At 42.6% G+C, this 18717-nt stretch overlaps 3 protein-coding genes and 1 pseudogene across 4 annotated transcripts; 3 read left to right on the forward strand and 1 right to left on the reverse strand.

The window, feature by feature from the left end:
• The first annotated feature begins 642 nt into the window (after nt 1-642).
• Nucleotides 643-5480, forward strand: LOC133922806 (glutamate--tRNA ligase, chloroplastic/mitochondrial-like; annotated as a pseudogene).
• Nucleotides 5481-5940: 460 nt separating this feature from the next.
• LOC133922807 (bifunctional protein FolD 4, chloroplastic-like) lies at nt 5941-8675 on the forward strand. 2 transcript variants are annotated; one of them, XM_062368299.1, is made up of 5 exons: nt 5941-6310; nt 6635-6948; nt 7176-7412; nt 7497-7664; nt 8256-8675. In XM_062368299.1, the coding sequence occupies exons 1-5, from the start codon at nt 6106-6108 to the stop codon at nt 8424-8426; spliced, it is 1095 nt and encodes a 364-aa protein (XP_062224283.1). In that variant the 5' UTR covers nt 5941-6105; the 3' UTR covers nt 8427-8675. The 2 variants fall into 2 exon arrangements, with proteins under 2 accessions (XP_062224283.1, XP_062224282.1); XM_062368298.1 differs by having other exon boundaries at nt 5945-6310; nt 6623-6948.
• A 2492-nt stretch (nt 8676-11167) lies between these two features.
• On the forward strand, nt 11168-14808 carry LOC133922809 (rac-like GTP-binding protein 6). The gene is made up of 7 exons (XM_062368300.1): nt 11168-11656; nt 12658-12745; nt 13106-13215; nt 13546-13609; nt 14084-14148; nt 14257-14322; nt 14408-14808. Exons 1-7 carry the CDS (start codon nt 11558-11560, stop codon nt 14507-14509), a joined length of 594 nt encoding a protein of 197 aa, XP_062224284.1. The 5' UTR covers nt 11168-11557; the 3' UTR covers nt 14510-14808.
• Nucleotides 14809-15586: 778 nt separating this feature from the next.
• LOC133922810 (ubiquitin-conjugating enzyme E2 28-like) lies at nt 15587-17119 on the reverse strand. Its single transcript, XM_062368301.1, has 4 exons — nt 16940-17119; nt 16298-16425; nt 16094-16198; nt 15587-15987 (listed from the first exon to the last, which is right to left on the reverse strand). The coding sequence occupies exons 1-4, from the start codon at nt 17007-17009 to the stop codon at nt 15844-15846; spliced, it is 447 nt and encodes a 148-aa protein (XP_062224285.1). The 5' UTR covers nt 17010-17119; the 3' UTR covers nt 15587-15843.
• Nucleotides 17120-18717: the final 1598 nt, after the last annotated feature.

Below are 18717 nucleotides of genomic sequence, written 5' to 3' on the forward strand. Positions count from 1 at the left end.
ACACCACCAGATCTCAGGTGGCTATGAAAGTCTTTTGTTTTTCGGCTGAGATTTGGTGAAGGTGAAATACTCCTCACCTGCTTGCTATAAATGGTTGCTGTACTATTTACCCCCTGGCGATCTGATCTGATCTATGAGCCGTGGGGACCTTCATCCTCTGACCTTGCAGGTGGTATAGTAATTCGCGTGATTTTGAAAGGGTACTGCAGCAGTACTGTACTGCAAATTACTGCAGCACCTCTATCTTTGCCAAAGCAGTGGATTCCTCGTTCTTGTGCAGCCACGCACAGAAAGAAAACAATGGCAACACGAAGGAGGCGTTCCACAAAGATACTACAGTATGATGTAGCTCTTAAATTTTTTTTTAACAAAAATATGATATGTATAATGAGAAACAAACAAATATTTGTTTGAGTTGATCTTTTTAAAGCTATATTATAGCATCCCATACACCATACATTTTTAAATTTTTATAACTATTTTAGTAGTGTTCTGAATTTTGAAAGTATTGGAATACTGTTCTTTTTTAATTTTTAACATGTCGCCCTGTTTTTTTAAACCTGTCTCGCGTTGGAAGTTGGAACAATGACATGTGTTTTTTTTTTTTTACAAATATTCAATTTAAGAAATGTAAAAATAAAAAATTTCGGTTTCGTATGGCCTGCCTGTCGTTTGGGCCCCCAACCTAACCATTCCACCCGTCGTCTTCGTCTTCCTCCCTGCCTCGGTGGCCGTTGGAATCGCGGAGATGGCGGCGACCTCGCTGCTGATGGGCTCGCCGTGGCTGCGCATGCGGCTCCTCCCGGATGCGCCCACCCGCCCCTTCCGCCACCTCCACCTCCGCCGGGCTCTCTCCGTCCTCGCCGACGCTGCCGCGGGCGCCGGCGACGACGGCCCCGTCCGCGTCCGCTTCGCGCCGTCGCCCACCGGGAACCTCCACGTCGGCGGTGCCCGCACCGCGCCCTTCAACTACCTCTTCGCGCGCTCGAAAGGGGGCCGCTTCGTGCTCCGCATCGAGGACACCGACCTGGAGCGCTCCACCAGGAAGTCCGAGGAGGCCGTCCTCGCCGACCTCTCCTGGCTCGGTCTCGACTGGGACGAAGGTGAATTGCTTGCTCTCTCACCCTTCTCTTGCCCCGCGGTGTCATAATTCCGAAGTGCTTGTCGCTATTCCGTCAACTCAAGAGTCTAGCTTTATGCCTTTATGTGGTGATATATTTCGACCTCGTAGTTCGGCAGTTGCAGCTATCCTTAACTTGATTACTTCCTAGGTTTAGCTGATGGATTGCACTACGATTTTTATGCTGTTACCTCAAAGATCGGCTGCTAGTCTCATTTAGTGTGGCAGCTCTAGAAGTCAACATAAATTCTTTAGGCGCAGGGTTAACTTGTTTGGTGAATTGGTTCCACTTGAAGGTTTAAGAAATACTGTTTCCGTGCTTCTTCTCGAGTGTTATGTTCCCCTATGGTTGCAGAGCATTAGATGCAGCGCCGGAGATGCGTATTTGATTCTATTGGATCATTGTAAAGCATGCTATGTACGATGGTAGAGGAAATGACTGCTCCTGTGCATATTTGGTTAGGTCCAGATATTGCCGGGGAGTTTGGGCCTTACCTCCAGTCAGAGCGGAATTCACTGTGCAAGCAGTATGCCAAGAAGCTTTTGGATTCTGGTGCGGTTTACCGCTGCTTTTGCTCCAACGAGGTATTGTTCTACCCTCGCATGATTTGCATGATACATGTGTTATGAATTGCAGTTGATTTACATGATCTCAGCTTCACATGCACATGTGATTCTCCTTCTCTTTATGAACTAAGAGCCAAGTAAAGTTCTTCTAAGGACTTCTTTTGATTTTTTTACTAAAATATCTGAGTTTTTGTGTTTTAGAGAAAGAAAATTCAAAGTGATCAATCCTACCACGATTCACGACCCTAAGGAATAATCAAATTAGAAGTCATTTGACATGACATGCAGTAGTTTCTAGTCACTTTCTACTAGTCATATGTTCTCTGTTTCTATAATGGTTAATCATTACTTCAGGAACTTGAGCAAATGAAGGAAGTTGCAAAGCAGAGGCAACTGCCTCCTGTGTATATGGGGAAGTGGGCAATTGCTTCAGATGCAGATGTTAGAGAAAGGGATGCTTTATACCTACCGCTTCCGTGTGCCAAAGGAAGGGTCATTGAAAATTAATGACCTTATTCGTGGCGAGGTAATGAGTGAAAGCTCTAGAAAACAAGCTTCAGCTCTACCATGCTGTTTTACTACCTTTAAGCTTACGTTTGTTGATAGTTGCATATTGTCAAAAAGAGATATACATGCACTGATCATCGGATAGTTTCATAAAGGTCAGTTGGAACTTAGATACACTTAGTGATTTCATGATCATGAGAAGCAATGGACAACCTGTGTATAACTTCTGTGTGACAGTTGACGATGCTACCATGCAAATCTCTCATGTTATCAGGTAATAAAAAGAAGTGATCTTTCTTTTGAATGGTCTAGCACCCTTGGAGTCACGTGTTTACTGTTTACCTTATTTTCTGACAGAACTGAAGAGCATTTACCAAACACATTGCCGCAAGCTCTAATTTATAAAGTATTCTCCTCTACCTGCTTTTATCTTCTATATCATAATCTATAGTCTTGACACTTCAAAAATATCCCAACGTGATATGTTTTCTGTAATGTTATGATCTTCTCCATGCTCTTGGATTTCCAATGCCTTCGTTTGCTCATGTTTCACTTATTCTGGCTCCTGACAGAAGTAAACTGTCTAAACGCCACGGAGCTATTTCTGTTTGGCAGGTAACTTATTTATTATTTGCAAGACGTTGTTTATCTTCATCAGATTATTTGATTGGATGGGCATGCTCTTTGTGTGCTTCTCTCTTCATTTGTCGTTATTGCTGCTGGTTGCAGCTAAATACTTGCAACCTCACGTCTTTGCCAACATATCTCCCTTTAAAGAGGTATAATAACGAAATATGATGTTTCTTTTTCTTTGGAAAGTATAAAGAGATGGGTTATCTACCTCAGGCAATGGTAAATTATTTAGCACTACTGGGCTGGGGTGATGGCACTGAAAATGAATTCTTCAATATTGACGACCTAAGTTTGTTCTCAATAATTCATTCTGTTTTTTTTTTAAAAAAAAAATCATAATGACAACTTGTTTACGTATCCTCACATTGGTGCTATTTCTCATTTGCAGTTGAAAAATTCACTATAAATCGTGTCAATAAAAGTGGAGCAGTCTTTGATGCAACAAAATTAAAGTAAGGTCCTATCTGTCAAGTTCCTCTTTGGTAAAGATATTGTGACAAAGCTATCAAGATCATAGAATTACCTGAAATATTTAGTGCAACTGATTTAACCTATGAGTCTGCTATCACTTACTCTTTGGTAACTTTAAGTCTTATACTCATGTATTTGAATTGTGTGAAAACTATAATTATCAATAACTTGCTTGGATACTATTTTATGGACTCTTAAGTCTTAAGTAAGTTGCCTGCAAGCATCTCTAGAATCCTGATGTCAAATGAATTGAAGTGGACAGTTTTGAAAGTTGTCATGAGGATATCCAACGGATTGAGCTAGGAAGCATCTAAATTCTATAGCCATTTTCAAGATTTTGAACTGCTTGATGCATAAAATGGGCCCAATGTACACTTTTCTTGTCTGCTCTTTTTAGTCTGTTGAAGCACAACACATCAAACTGTATGCTGGGATTGACCCATAGGCCATAGTTTCCACTAATTGCTATCCTTTTGATACTCTCTTGGCCTGTCCAGTATTCCCTTTAAAAGGAACAATCTCTTTGTGCTTCACCGGTGTATTTTGGAACTGAACTTCTGTACTTGTATAGGTGGATGAATGGACAGCATCTAAGATCATTTCCACCAGAGGAACTCATCAAGGCTTTTGAAGATCATTGGAAGAAAACAGGCATTCTCCAGGAATCTGAAAGTGGTTTTGCTAAGGTAAATATGGAAGCCCTTTTTTCCTCGTGCACCAGGGGGTGTCTATATTTTGGAAGTACACATTAAAGGGATATATGCCAAATCATTTAGAACGCTATTTGGTTCCAGTAGTCGTTGTTCATTGTGACTATTACAAGAGTACAGCTACCAAGAAGAGAGTGTGCCTGTCTATTTTGAAAGCATAATCAACAACTCTGTTTTGCTTTCATTTCTTGTAATATTTGGAGTAATTAGGATTATATGCTATCTGAAAAGTTGCTATCTAGGAAACCACTAATTTTGGTGTACACGGTTGTGTTCAGGAAGTTGCCGAGCTTTTGAAGGATGGTATCAATTTGATAACAGATGCTGATGCAGCTCTTTCAAATTTGTTGTCATATCCCCTTCATGTTACTTTAAGCAGGTCTGGAAAACAATGTACTTTATTAAATTTAATGGCTTGTGATTCCCTTATTTCCCTTGCTCCCGAGACTTTCTTGTACATGGTCGCCAATGTTGTCATCTTGGTAAATTCCTATGATTGAGTTGCTTGCTGTGGTTTGCCACCTTCAGTAATAATCTACTCACATGCTTGTATTCTCCAGTGACGAAGCTAAACCTGTGGTGCAAGGCAAGATTTCTGAGGTTGCTTCGGGTCTGATTGCCGCGCATGATAGCGGTGAGCTCACTCAAGCACTAGCTGAGGGCCTTGATGGTTGGCAGAAGTGGGTGAAAGGTTTTGGCAAGTCTCTCAAAAGAAAGGTTGTTATCATCCTATAACGTTTTTTCTGTTATGATATTGACTTTGTTGCCACTGGATTCGTGACTTCGTATGTAAGTGATCTATCTCCCCTGAACAATGATTGTTAGGAATCATGAAATTGCAGCTGAATCATTTGATGCAAACCTTGACAGTCCTAGCAAGCTTTTATATACCAGTGAACTTATTAACAGCGAACATTCAACATGCCTTTTTCTGATTGTATCCATTTGTAACCAGGGCAAATCGCTCTTTATGCCGCTCCGAATACTGTTGACCGGGAAGTTCCATGGGCCTGACATGGGTGGCAGCATTGCCCTTATACACAAAGCAGGCATCTGTGGAGCGGTGACTCCTCAGTCCAATTTCGTAAATCTAGACGAGAGGTTCAGAATCCTCAATGAGGTCGACTGGGAGTCACTTGTGAAGGAGTCCCCTGCTGAATCTGCCGTCCCCGCAGCTTCATAGGTTATGCTTGTAGGTATTCACGTCTATCAGGGATAGCTTTCGTGTTGCGTAATGTCGAGCCTGAGGAGGTTTTTCCATTTTGCTATATTTTACTGCCTATATGTCCATCCAGTGGCAGCAGTTGAGTAGGTCAATAATGCGAAAATTTTATCACAGGGTGATGCTGTAATGGATAGAATTTTAGATGACGAGGATGCTTTTTTTTTTGTGGCATGTGTGTTCATACACTTTCATGTTTGCTGTATTAAAATGTTCCGAAGCAAGTTCAATATATGTTGCTGCACCTAAAGCTAATCTTTCTCCCGCATCTTGTTGGACTATGTTTATGAAACCTGCTGGTTACAAGAAAAGAATAATGCCTCACTGAAGAATTAGGACATATTTGGTTTATTTCTAAGTTGGTCATGATTAAAGTTAGTTATGTTAAAGATTTTTAGGTAGTTATTTATTTTATTATCTTAACTATAATAAATCATATTTTGTTAGTCTTCTGACTCACACATTATATATTCAATTTTTTAAACTATACTTGTGATTAAGAATTTTTTAATCATATTTTTTTATAGCAAGTCAGACTTAGCTAATCTTAGACGCTAACTAAACAATCCTTGATCAAATCAATGTAAAAAACCCTTAAATTTGTTTCAGAAAAACCTCAAATTTATGAAGAATGGATGGATCTTTTTTTATTTCCAATTGTAGCATATCTAAACCTTATTATAGATGTTAGTTATAACTGCGAACCCCTAAACCCTTGTTAGCCCCTGATTAGTCTGCCGTTTCGAGATTCGTGCCGGAACAAGCGATTTATGCCCTATATTTTTTGTGCGCCCACCTCTCCTTTCTTCCCCCGCGAAAACCTCGCCGCCGCCGCCGTCGCCTCCTGCGCAGCTCCGGGGCTCTAAATCCTAGCCATGGCGTCCTCCATACTCTCCGACTGCTCCTCCGCCCGCCTCCTCCCCCTCAGCCGGACGCTCCTCCCGCCGCTGCCGCACCGCCTCCGCCCCTCACCAGCTCTAGCTTTCCCCAGGCGCCTATTTGTAGCCTCCCCAGCCCAGCTGCTCTCGCGCCCGCGCCGCATGGATTCGGTCCTCGCCGCCGGCTCTTCTGCCGACTCAGGTGCGTGCGCTTCGCACTTCACTTGGCGTTCTCTTCTTACCACGCTAGTGTGTTTTCGTTTGCGTCGAATTGTGGGTTCGGCTCTTCATGTGTTCACCTTCTCGTCTTATTAGTGGTTTGGAGAAATTTCAGGTGACTCTACCGAATATAAGAATGCATTTTCTGCAACAAAATCTGGGTTATTTGTCAGTTTAAGTGTAACAACAAATGGAACATGTCAGCAGAGTTCTTTACATGTGTAACATTGTACGTCTTGCTATACTCCATATTATTCTGGTTTTAACAATTAATATATCTGTTCTGCATGTGTAGCAACCGTCTCAGCCGACACATCTTCCAAAGTGATTGACGGCAAGCTGGTGGCAAAGCAAATAAGAGAAGAAATCGCAGTTGAAATCGCCAGGATGAAGGATGCTATTGGGGTAGTGCCCGGCCTGGCAGTCATCCTAGTCGGCTCAAGGAAGGATTCACAAACTTATGTGCGGAACAAGAAGAAGGCGTGTGAAGCGGTCGGTATAAAGTCTTATGAGGTCAACTTGCCGGAGGACAGTTCCGAAGAGGAGGTTATCAAGCACATAGCGAGCTTTAACAGTGATCCATCTGTGCATGGCATCTTGGTTCAGTTGCCCTTACCTCGTGTGAGTTTGTGATTATCGCTGCTCTATTGACTACTATAACTTTATAACCCATGGAATTGAAATCTAGAATTGCATTTTTGCTTGTGGCAACTGACATTTAAATTTATTTATCTACCTAGATAGTATATGGCTTACCAGGATAATTTTTTTATGCGTGCTATATCTGGTAAAAGCTTCTAGAATGGCAGAATTTTGCAATCACATTTATATTGTGAAACCATTTGCAGCATATGAACGATGAGAACATTTTGAATGCTGTTAGTATTGAAAAGGACGTTGATGGCTTCCATCCACTGAACATCGGACGACTTGCAATGCAAGGTCGAGATCCGTTCTTTGTTCCATGCACCCCAAAAGGATGCATGGAGTTGCTACGCAGATATGGAGTTGAAGTAAAAGGGAAGAGAGCTGTTGTAATTGGAAGAAGCAATATTGTTGGAATGCCTGCCGCATTATTGTTGCAAGTATGAACTAGTTCTTCTTCGTTTCAAATTGTTAGAGCAACTTTACTGGAGTGTTCAATTGATCCTTATTTATCTGATTTTCAGAAAGCAAATGCAACTGTCAGCATTGTACATTCACAAACTAAGAACCCTGAAGAAATAACAAGACAGGCAGATATTGTTATTGCAGCTGTTGGAGTTGCTAACTTAGTCAGAGGAAATTGGATTAAACCTGGAGCAGCTATTATTGATGTTGGCATCAACCCAGTTGATGTAAGACACCTAACTTTTATTGCTCAAGGGATCTGTCTGTTTTAGGTAGATTCATATTTCTAGATGAAAAAAGTTTCACACATGAGAAATCACTAAAACCCCCTGCAAATTATCAATGCTAGATGTGTCCCATTAGTTGGTGCACCTAGCGCTTCTTGTTTCTAATGATGTTTGGTTTAAGATATGCGCAAATTTGGCTATCACAGAACACAAATTTACCACCCTCCTGCCAGGGATCCAGCTCGGATCAGGAGCTGCACACTCTTGTGGTCCTGGGAACTCATTCATGAATATTTAATTTGGCTTCTTAAATTTTATGAACCCCACATTAAAGTATCCCAGGTGACATTTCTGCACGTTGTATTATATGTTTTGGGTGGCATGTGATGATCAATAAATTGAGACTCTTCATATGTTTTGTCCTATACACGAGTTATGTTCTGGATGTTGTGTCCTAACTATATTAATCCCTAAGAAGGTGAAATGTGATCCGCTTCTTTCAGTGGTCATTCTTTCTTTTCTTGCCCTCTTTTAGGCGCACATATTACGGTCCCTGCCTGAGATACTTACTAGTGATTTGAAATGCTGCAGGATCCAGAAAGCCCTCGGGGTTATAGGCTCGTTGGAGATGTCTGTTACGAGGAGGCCTCCAAGGTTGCAGGAGCGATCACACCAGTTCCTGGTGGTGTTGGGCCGATGACTATTGCAATGCTTTTATCGAACACACTTGAGTCGGCTAAAAGGATCCACAAATTCAAATAACTGCACAATCCAACACAAAGAAGTTGGATGGGTGCCTAACCTTTGATGTAGACTAGAAGCAAAGGTTTTGCGCAACTGTTTTATACTTTTATGTGCCTTCTCTTGGACCAGAATAGTGCAACAGGAGTCATAAAATAATTTTTGACACAGATGTGACATGAACCCCGGCTTGATACAGTGTTGTATTTTATAATGTTACGTGGAATCGTATTTGGCCATCAGTAGAATTGAGGTGAATTTGGGATGTCAGTATGCTTGGGTGAATTTTACTGACTGCGTCAGAGCAAATCAGCAGTATTAGTTTGCATCTCTTGATTGGGTACCTGTGACTGGTGGGTGCCCTTGTCGATGTGGCAGGACAGTAGAGGGATGCAAACAAGAGCTCCAATCTAATCTGTCCAGTTGGATCCTGGATTTTATTAGCTGTCTCCATCCTTTTTATATGTTTTATATGTATGGTGTTTGGTTCTTCCCAACTGCTCCCTACTCACAGCTGGATTTTTTTTTGGGGGGGGGGGGGGGGGTTGCTCATGAGGAATGTTAGGCATGTGAATTAGCAGTACAGTACAGTTTTGGATCAAATAACATGTACGAACTGTGTGATAGTGTCGGAGTGCTTGGCCTATTTATCAATGGAACAGACAAAAGCATGCTGGTTTTCTTATGTGCATCGACATTTATTAAACTTCAAAATATCAGGAAGTGTGGATGCTTAGAGCAACTCCAGCGGATTCCTAAATCTCCCCTATATTTTTATATAGGGAGCCTATCTAAAAGATCCCTATATTTTCAGATAGGAAGCCTATCTAAAAGATTGTATCTTTATTTCTATAAACGTTTTAACCTATTTTTAAATCTTACTCTTTACATTCTACTCATATATATTTTATTAATATTTTATAACTAAGTAGATCAAAGTTTTGTTCATCATCACTGCTCAGAGAGCATAGCTAGAGAGAACTAGAGAAGGAAAAATTACCGATCAAATCACATCCATGCTACCGTATAGGCTTGTAATCAACACATAAACATAAAAAATAACAGCCCTGGAAGGTAATAGCCTCAGCCATTCGCACCAGAACCACCTAGCGCCATATTCCCATGCTCCTCCGCCTCCTCTCGTGCTCAACGGCGAGCTCGATTTGGCCAGCGCCTAGTTTCGATTTGCTGTGTGTGAGCTCGATTTGGCTAATTGGCTATTGAGACGTTTGATTTGGTGGAGAAAGAAGAAACCGAGGGGAAGAGGGCAGCCAGGGCCAGTGAGAATGGCGTCCGGATGATCTGGAGAAGGCTCCGGATACCTGCGGCGGATGAGGACTCGAGGACGAGGAAGCCGAGGACACCTTCGAATCGTGTTCGAGCCGATGGCAACCGATGGCGCGAAGGCTGAGGCGGGCGGATGGTGACTGAAGCGGAGGGCGAATGGATAGCTGGCGGATGGCGCGAAGGTGGCGCTGGTTGGATTTGGAGGCAATCGATGGCGCGAAGGACACTTCCGTCGATGCTCCGAGATACCGAGTTCGCTTGCCATTAGACGAAAGTGATGAGCCATGGGGATGAAATGCCGAGCCAAGAAAATGGCGAGGAGAGTAGGGAGCTTTTGTAGCCCAATCGCTATATCTAGCAATAGGAAACAAGGTAACAACTCAGCTCAAGTTACTCTTATGCTCTAGTAGCAAACAGAGCTCAGTTTGGAAGAAGTTTATTCTCATGGTTCATGCATCATCCTATAAGACTGTCCCCAACAATATTTCTTTTATTTCGTTCCCTTTTCGATTTCCTTCCCCATTTTCATTCCCTTTATTTCTTCTCATCTCCAACAGTTTCTCTTCGAGGGGAATCGTGAAAGAAAAGAAGAGAGAATCCCGACCTGGAGGGAATGACCCTGGGAATCCCTTCGCGACGGAAACCGTGAAGAGAATTCATTGGAGCGCTGAAAGGAACGAAAATCCTGTCGTGAAGGGATTTTGGTCCCTGAAGGAAAACCGTTGGACACAGTCTGAGATAACGTCCAGCACTGAATCCTGTGTTTTGTGCCAACAAACACATCTTACTTTTCCTATTTGGTTCTATATTTTTTCTATTATTTTTATTTTGAAAAAATATTTTCTATTGTATTGCCTTCTGGTGTTAGTTGGACGTGTAGCATCTTTATGTTGCAGAAATGTTTACCCAGACGTAATGGCAGCTGAGTCGTTTACTGAGAAGCAAGAATGCATAGTACCTAGATAACCCCAAATGGAAGACACAATAAACCAGAAAAATGATGGTACTGTATGGTAATAGTAATAATAATTAATTTGTGTAATAGTTTACTATTATATAAAACACAATCTGGTTATTGTGCCACATCTTTACATACTCTTCTCACATCTACTTAAAAACCTTTAAAATTTGAACAATTTATCCACTTTTATCATCCATCCTTATTACTAGCTACAGAAATAAGACATATTTTACTAATAAAAAAAAATTAAAAGAGAAATTAGCAGATAATTCTCTACTCTTTTTTACCACATCAGAAATCAAACTATAGCACCGCTTTTGACGTATTTATTAGATGACGCATCCTATATTAAGTTTTTTATTAATATTATTATATTTAATATTTATATTTTTATTGTACGTATGGTGCGTTTAATCAGTACTTTAATAATAATAATAGAGTGTAGTAGGAGGAGTAGGACAGTAGTAATAACGCTGGAGGGCAGGGGAGCAATAAAGAAGCAAATGATGCGCGCGCACGCCGGCTCCACTCCACTCCATCCTCCTCTCCCTCTCCCTCCGCTCGGGTCTGGCCCTCACCACAGCCCCACCCACCACCTCGGCGCCGAGACCGCTTCCTCCCCTCCTCCTCCGCAACCCTCTCCTCCCCTCCGCCTCCTCCGCGCTTCCCTCCATTTGTCCCCGCTTCCCTCCCTCCCGATCTTAACCACCCTCCACGCCCTCCCGCCACCCGGCTTTGTTCCCTTCTTCCTCTCTCGAACCAAACATTCGCCCCCTTTCCATCTCTCTTCTCGTTCTCCCTTTCCAAGAGGAGGAGGAAGAAGAGGAAGAGGAGGAGGAGGCTCCCTGCCTGGCCTGCCCGCCCCTGTCCAAGAAAAGGGTAGAGGGGGCGGAAGAGGAGGAGGATGAGCGCGTCCAGGTTCATAAAGTGCGTCACGGTCGGGGACGGCGCCGTTGGCAAGACCTGCATGCTCATCTCCTACACCTCCAACACCTTCCCCACCGTACGCCCTCCTCTCTTTCCTTCCCTCTTCTTCTTGGGCGCAGAGATTGTTGCTTTTTGCTTCTTTGAGAGGGATTTTGGTTGGGATGATGTGGACTTGCGGGTAGGGGAAGCGGCGTTCTTGATCTGGATGGATTTTGGGGGTAATAGGGGAAATTCCCTACCTTTCCTTAGCCCCTGTGCTTGATTTGCCCACCGCTTGTGAATTTGGCCCCTATTAGGACAATGCGGCTGCGAATTGCGATCTTTTTCTTGTTTAGGGTTGGGTCGCATACCGAAACAGCTGTCAGTTGGTTAGGGAAAAGGGGGATCTTTTGTGCAAAATCACCAAATCAGACCCAAATTGGTAGCTTTGGCAAATCGTTGCACGCTAGCGTTGACGGAGTTGTCTTTGGTGAGTCTCAAAATGATTCTTACGGCCGCAGCTTGATGGTAATTACATTTAGGAGTAGCGAACAACATTGGGGAAATGGTAGGTAGATTCTCTCGATCCGTTTCAAACAGACCAAGATCGCTTTCCCGACTTTTTAGTTACCCTGCCTGTACCCTCCTCCACCACTCACGCCTTCCGTATGGTTGGTGAAATGGATTGCAATTGTCTCACTTCACGCAAATCCACACCGGTTGTTGCACCAAAAGCATCGCTAGCTTTTTACGCATGGCTCCTTTCCAATTGAAAGTACGTTTCTTTCGAGGACTTTTTTTTTTCCAAAAGAAGTGATTTTCACGATTAGCTTAGAGCCCTAAGTAAGTGTGACCATGCTGTAGTGTATCCAAAGGACCACTGTGGACCGCCCAGCACGTCCGCGGGGGTCTGGTGAATCATTTTGGTTAAGGTTGTCCTCAGACAATCAGACAAACTCTCTAGTTGCTTTACGTTTACAATGGGCATGCTTTGTCTCTCCCATCCTCTTCCATGGGCCTGTTCCCATTTTTGGTTTATGAATTGGTTGTGCCTTTAGGTGATATGTGCACTTACTATTGTCACCATTGTTTTGCCAGGATTATGTTCCAACGGTGTTTGACAATTTCAGTGCTAATGTTGTGGTTGATGGTAACACTGTCAACCTTGGGCTATGGGACACTGCAGGTGACTATATATTTTTTCTTACTCCCTCCGTTCAGAAATAGTAGGCATATTTTTTTTGAAAAAGTCAAATTTTATGTACTTTTACTAACATTTAATCAAGTTATAAAAAAATGTCTAGTGTAAGTAAATTATACAACTAGGTTCACAATTCAAAATGGTTTCACACTATATAGGTTTTGTAGCTATAAATGATATATTTTGTGAGAAAACCTTAGTCAAAATCCAACTTCGAGCCTAAAAGAAATACGCCTACTATTTCTAAATGGAGGGAGTATTTTGCTACTTGTGGTGCTTTTCTTTTCTTGTGCATATTTTTGTTTGTTCAAAGTTGTAAAATTTCTGTCTCTGCGACTGCAACAGGTCAAGAGGATTACAACAGACTGAGACCACTGAGCTATCGTGGAGCTGATGTTTTCCTTCTGGCCTTCTCGCTAATCAGTAAGGCAAGCTACGAGAATGTTTCTAAGAAGGCAAGACTCTAATTTCCTCTATTTGTTTTTTTGCCCTGCAAGTTACATGTCCTGGTGTTCTCTATACATGCTTGTTTTTGGATCATTTATGCGATAATCTTCCTTAAGTTGATTATCTGATAAAATTTTCATGCTTCTGGCTTGTCCATCATGTTCGGAGTGGTTACCTTTTTCAGTAAAAGAAGTTCTACTAAATGGAACTGGAAATAAATCTCCGAAAACCAATTTCTGAATAGGCGTTAATACTTAATACAGGGGTGGCACCCAGACTTCTGTTGCTGATTATCTTGACTTCTTGTTTGCTGACTCTGAACTCCTTTTATTTTTCAGTGGATACCTGAGCTGAAGCATTACGCACCCGGTGTGCCAATAATTCTCGTGGGGACAAAGCTCGGTAAGAATGATGCAATCCCAAACTTTGAGAATTCCAACCTTCTGTGCCTATAAGGTTCATTCTGTTAGTTTTTGATGGAAGTAGTCATTGGGGTTTCTGGTTAGTCAGAGTCTTATTTCGTGGTTGATTTTTGATAGCGATGCATGAATTTGCCAATTGTTATGACATTGTGTGATGACAGTCTGCACACTATAAAAGCAGGGATGCTACTCGGATTACAAAATATTGTATATATACCTGTATGAATCGACTGTTTAGTTTCTATTATTGTTTTGTTGAAACCAATGCAACTGGTAACTGTCAGTTAGATTATCCTGTTGTGTCCAGTGCATTTATTTCTGCTTCTGGTGCTCTAACAGTGCTTAGGATTCAACTAGTGCCTTACCTTCTAGATGAACCAACATATCACATAATGCTTCAGATCGCCAGCCACGCTGCATCTCACATTTTTCACAATGTACATTGCACTACCAGATCTTCGAGATGACAAGCAGTTCTTTGTGGACCATCCTGGTGCTGTTCCTATCACTACTGCTCAGGTATGGTTATAGGTGTTTTACTTCCTTGTTTACTCTAGGAGTATTACATCCATACTTTGAAATCTTGTGGATTGTTAGACACTCACATGGTTACCTTGCCACTTGTAGGGAGAGGAGCTAAGAAAGCAAATAGGCGCTCCATACTACATTGAATGCAGCTCAAAGACCCAACTAGTATTGCTATCTGCTCAGTCGTCTGCGAAACATGCAATATCATGGGAGATACTAACGGATTTTTTTCTGCCCACTTGATTTTCAGAACGTAAAGGGTGTCTTCGATGCTGCGATAAAGGTGGTACTGCAGCCACCCAAGGCAAAGAAGAAGAAAAAGGCGCAGAGGGGAGCTTGCTCCATTTTGTGATCTAATCGTCTGTAGACAAAGAACAAGGGCGAACAAGGGCGAAGGTGGTACTGGCAGCTGCAGCAAGTTCTCTTTGTCGAGGCATTGAGCGATCCATTTGTTATATTTTCTTCTTCCTGCCTTGTGATTATCTCATGTGACTGACAAATCGTGGCAATTAGGTAACTTGCTTAGAAGGTATTTCCCGTGTTTGAGAAAAAAAATATCTTGTTATCTCTGTTCCATAAGTAGACATGATGTAATCGTACTAAGTTTATTTTTACTTATTTCACTTAAATGGAAAATTACGCTTCCCTTTATATGCTCATGCTTGTATGCGATGCAGCATTTTTGTGTGGCAATTGGAGCATCTAGTGTTTTGACTTGCTCATTTGGATACAACAATGATTCTAGGGTTGACAGCCATTTGGGGTTTACAGCTTGCACTAGAAATATGATATGGTACCATTATCTATCATATGATATCTGAAGGAACATAATCTTTAAGAAATGTATAATCTTGCCATGTGGGTAACAGCTATAGTCGGTGAATATGTGGTGCACACGTCCAGGTTTCGAATATGTGCATTCTTCTTGGTTGGTTGCCACTGACCAGAACCGGGCCATCATTGTGATTTCAAGATAAACTTGCTGCTGCTGCAGCAGACTGCGACTCAGTTAGTAAACAATTAATTCGTATTATAGAAAAACAAGTGTGGAACGCCACGTTGTGCGTGTCAAAATTCGCATTTGTTGGGGAAAAGAGCTGAATGCTTCAAAATTTCTCCTACCCAAAAAAAAAAAAACTAGACAAAATGCGCAATCAGGTCCAGAAGCTATACACGAAGCAGGAAAGAGAAGAATTTCCGTTGCCGTGACTCGGAGCTGCAACAGAAGGGTAATTTGAGGTTTGAGCTTTTTACACAAACCATCCTATTCCTGGACCAGCAAACGGCGCTAATAATTGAACTCCACCAAAAGCTCAAGAAAAGATCGACTCTTTCTGACCGTTCAATCGGCGATCCGCGAATCAGGTGCTTGATCGTTGCGACGATGTTTGGAACAAGTCGTTTGGCACCCAACTCCAGCTAAACTGACTAGACAAGTAGACGCCAAACTGAATTCACAACGATGACTTGTGATTCCTTGCAAAGTCTGAACTTTATACTCGACTCAAACGCAAAAGGGCCATCAAAATTTCATATTCTTAGTTATCCTTCATCAAGAGGACATGAATGCACTCATCATCAAATCTCAACTCTAGCCCTGGTTTAAGCAAGACTGTTAACAATTCATGGTTATTTATGTCTGCTGTTCAGTGTGATGTTGGCTCCCCTGCTCTCACGCTGCGTCAGCTAGCCCATGGCATACTTCTGCGTCCAGCTCCGCGCGGTGGACTCATACCTCAGCCGGTCAGTCTTGCACATGTGCGCGATCTCCGGCACCAGCGGATCGTCCGGGTTGGGGTCCGTCAGCAGCGAGCAAATCGACAGCAGAACCTGACATGATTCAGCAATTCTCTCAACCAGATTGTTCAGAGTGAGCAGAGAATTGAAGGATACTGGAATGATCAGTGAAGTGGTTGGTAAATGTTGGCTTGCTCACCTTCGATATGGTGAGGGCTGGGCTCCACTGGTCCTTGAGGATGTCCAGGCAGATGTTGCCGTTGCTGTTGATGTTCGGGTGCAACACTTTCGTCTTGAACGCCACCTGTTGTTTTTATTTCATCTTCCTTAATTACACAACTCTAATCTGAGATAACATTGTTCGGTTTGCGATTTCAGTCGGATGAACAGGTAGGTAAGGTACCTTGGGAGGTTTGAATGGGTAGTCTGGAGGGAAATGGATGGTGACAAGGAACACGCCCCCAGAGTAGGGGCTGTCACTGGGGCCCATGATGGTCGCTTGCCAGTGGAACATGTCATCAGACACAGGGCCTGAACAAAAACAACCACAGCAAACTCATCAATCAGAATTCAGAACGATCTTAATTTTGATTTTTTTTTTCTTGCTGAACTTGTTTATCTGATCATGTCTAGATCAAATTCATATACATATGTAGTAGGAGTGTGGTTTGGTCTCTAGGACACCTTTCAGTTTGATTTTGCCTGCAGGACACTGCAATTTTGTGGTTTTGTCCATGGGATACTAGAGGAGGGTCAAAAGACAATTATACTCTTAGCTTCATTATGCAAAAATTCCACGGAAAATCTGAAAAAAATCGCACGAATGGAGAAATAGTGTATTGCAACATTCTGCAAAATTTCAGGATGAATTATAATCTATGCATGGAGAATAATTTCAGGAGGGGTGAAGCTAAGGACATAATTGTCTTTTGCCCCTCCTCTAATGTCCCACTGACAACCACAAAATCGTCGAACTAAAGGGTGTCATAGAGACCAAACCACACTCTTTTAGTGTCCTAAGACAAAAATCCCTATGTAGTATCACCTGCACTGCATGAAGTTGGTGGATCCCTCTGCAGGTCCTTGAGCTCCTTGATTATTCTCCTCAGCGCCATCTCTTGCACTGGTTCCTGATCAGTCCTTGAAATCGACAGTGCCTTCTTTGAAGGTCTCAAACTGCAGAAATAATGGAACCGGTTTGTTTCGTTGTTCGGGAACCAAGGATCGCTGGGTTTTATACACACACAATTTTGTTCTTCACAGCCAAAAGAGCCTCTTGCAATGGTCAAATGGCATTCGATTCTGGAATGAGATGGGAGAAAGCAAAAGGTTAAACAATGATAATATCACACCTAGTATTCTCCATAAAGTTTAAACAAGTGGCTGAAAATTTGCGCTTGTGCCTGAAATGAAGCTAGGGCTCCAAGAGAATTCACCATGAAGCTGAAGAGGCGGGATTCTGACCAAAAGGGCAAGTGCAAGTGGGAGAATAGTGCCAAACTTTTACTACTGATGGCTCTAGTTCGTGGAAATAAAAGACCACCTTTGCATCTCAGATCGATCGAACAAACGATCGATGACTGTTCTTGATAGCATATGCTTAAGATGTGGAACTGTCGAAAATATTCGAGCTTATCACAAAAAGAATCTTGACTGTTTGAGGCCAAATCATATACTAGTACCTCTTTTGTCGGATCCTTTCTTTGAGGTCACCTCGTGTAGCTTATACCAGTCCTTGGATCAGCAGCTGTTACGCACGAACTCCAACAGAAGTAGACATCACAGTCATACATCGAATAAATACGATAATAGAGTACAACACAGAGTTCATTATAACAGAAGCCCGTATGCATAAAATTAACAAACCCTCAAAGCACAGCAAAAACACACAAAAGCGACCCAAGCCCTACAGGCAGCTTGAGTTCAGACGAAACCGACTTCTCTAATCTTCATCTTCTCTTTCGACGAAGTCAGCCTCTGGATCATCTGGATCCACAATTAGCAAGTGTGAGTACGTAAGTTACTCAGCAAGTCCTACCTCAAGGGGGGAAAATTAAATGCTTAAAGGTAGATCAAGGATAAGGCTGTAGAGTCTTTTAGGTTTTGCGGAAAGCTAGTTTTATTGATGCAGGGTTCATTTTGCAAGGACTAACTTTAAAAAAAACACTTCCGAAGAGGATACATAAGTTGAGCTTATGGGGGGTTGACGGTCCTAGGGGAGATACATCCGTCCCGTCAGTTCCCACAAATCTTTTGCCAACGAACACACAGTCCAGGAGGCTTAGAGCACAAAGCCAAAACCCTTCTTTTCGAAAACACGGGCACATAGCCCACTCACACACCAAGGAGATACTCACACCGAAAAGCTAATCATTGTGACCAAACCATAGCACGTCCTTGACCGAGGACACGACTATCCGGATAAGTTTAATACTCTGCAGAGGTTGTATACTTTACCCACAAGATATGCACATGCTCCCACCTTAGCAACTGGTGAAGCCGCCATAACGAGACACAACGACCTCACAACGAAGCCACAATATCCACCCATGGGGCACTAAGATACCAGGGGTCTTAGAAGATTCACGGGAAGGACCACTTAGCAATCCCAAGGCTTTGACATAGCCTCAATCAATATCACCAGCCGGACCTTGGGCTACACACTACCCAAGTCTTCTCCTGGTCCCCATTGCCGCTACCGGCCTCCGGGTGGGTAACGCACTAAGTCAGAGGGGTTAGGACAAATCCTGCCCATACAGGCCATGTGGTTGTACGAGTGAATACTAGGTGAGATGTCACAGCGAACCGGTCCTTATATGATCG

This window comes from Phragmites australis, chromosome 6 (assembly GCF_958298935.1).
Source record: "Phragmites australis chromosome 6, lpPhrAust1.1, whole genome shotgun sequence".
Taxonomy (NCBI): Eukaryota; Viridiplantae; Streptophyta; class Magnoliopsida; order Poales; family Poaceae; genus Phragmites; species Phragmites australis.

Bases quoted from the DNA above. Each gene is read 5' to 3' on its own strand.
- LOC133922810 (XM_062368301.1), bottom strand. From the start codon at position 17,009: ATGGCGCTGAGGAGAATAATCAAGGAGCTCAAGGACCTGCAGAGGGAT. The intron at 16,426-16,939 runs GTGATACTACAT...GTTTTTGTTCAG, and splicing joins ACCAACTTCATGCAGTGCAG to GCCCTGTGTCTGATGACATG. The intron at 16,199-16,297 runs GTACCTTACCTA...TAAAAACAACAG, and splicing joins ACCCATTCAAACCTCCCAAG to GTGGCGTTCAAGACGAAAGT.
- LOC133922809 (XM_062368300.1), top strand. From the start codon at position 11,558: ATGAGCGCGTCCAGGTTCATAAAGTGCGTCACGGTCGGGGACGGCGCC. The intron at 11,657-12,657 runs GTACGCCCTCCT...TTGTTTTGCCAG, and splicing joins CCTCCAACACCTTCCCCACC to GATTATGTTCCAACGGTGTT. The intron at 13,610-14,083 runs GTAAGAATGATG...TTGCACTACCAG, and splicing joins TCTCGTGGGGACAAAGCTCG to ATCTTCGAGATGACAAGCAG.
- LOC133922807 (XM_062368298.1), top strand. From the start codon at position 6,106: ATGGCGTCCTCCATACTCTCCGACTGCTCCTCCGCCCGCCTCCTCCCC. The intron at 6,949-7,175 runs GTGAGTTTGTGA...AACCATTTGCAG, and splicing joins TTCAGTTGCCCTTACCTCGT to CATATGAACGATGAGAACAT. The intron at 7,665-8,255 runs GTAAGACACCTA...GAAATGCTGCAG, and splicing joins TTGGCATCAACCCAGTTGAT to GATCCAGAAAGCCCTCGGGG.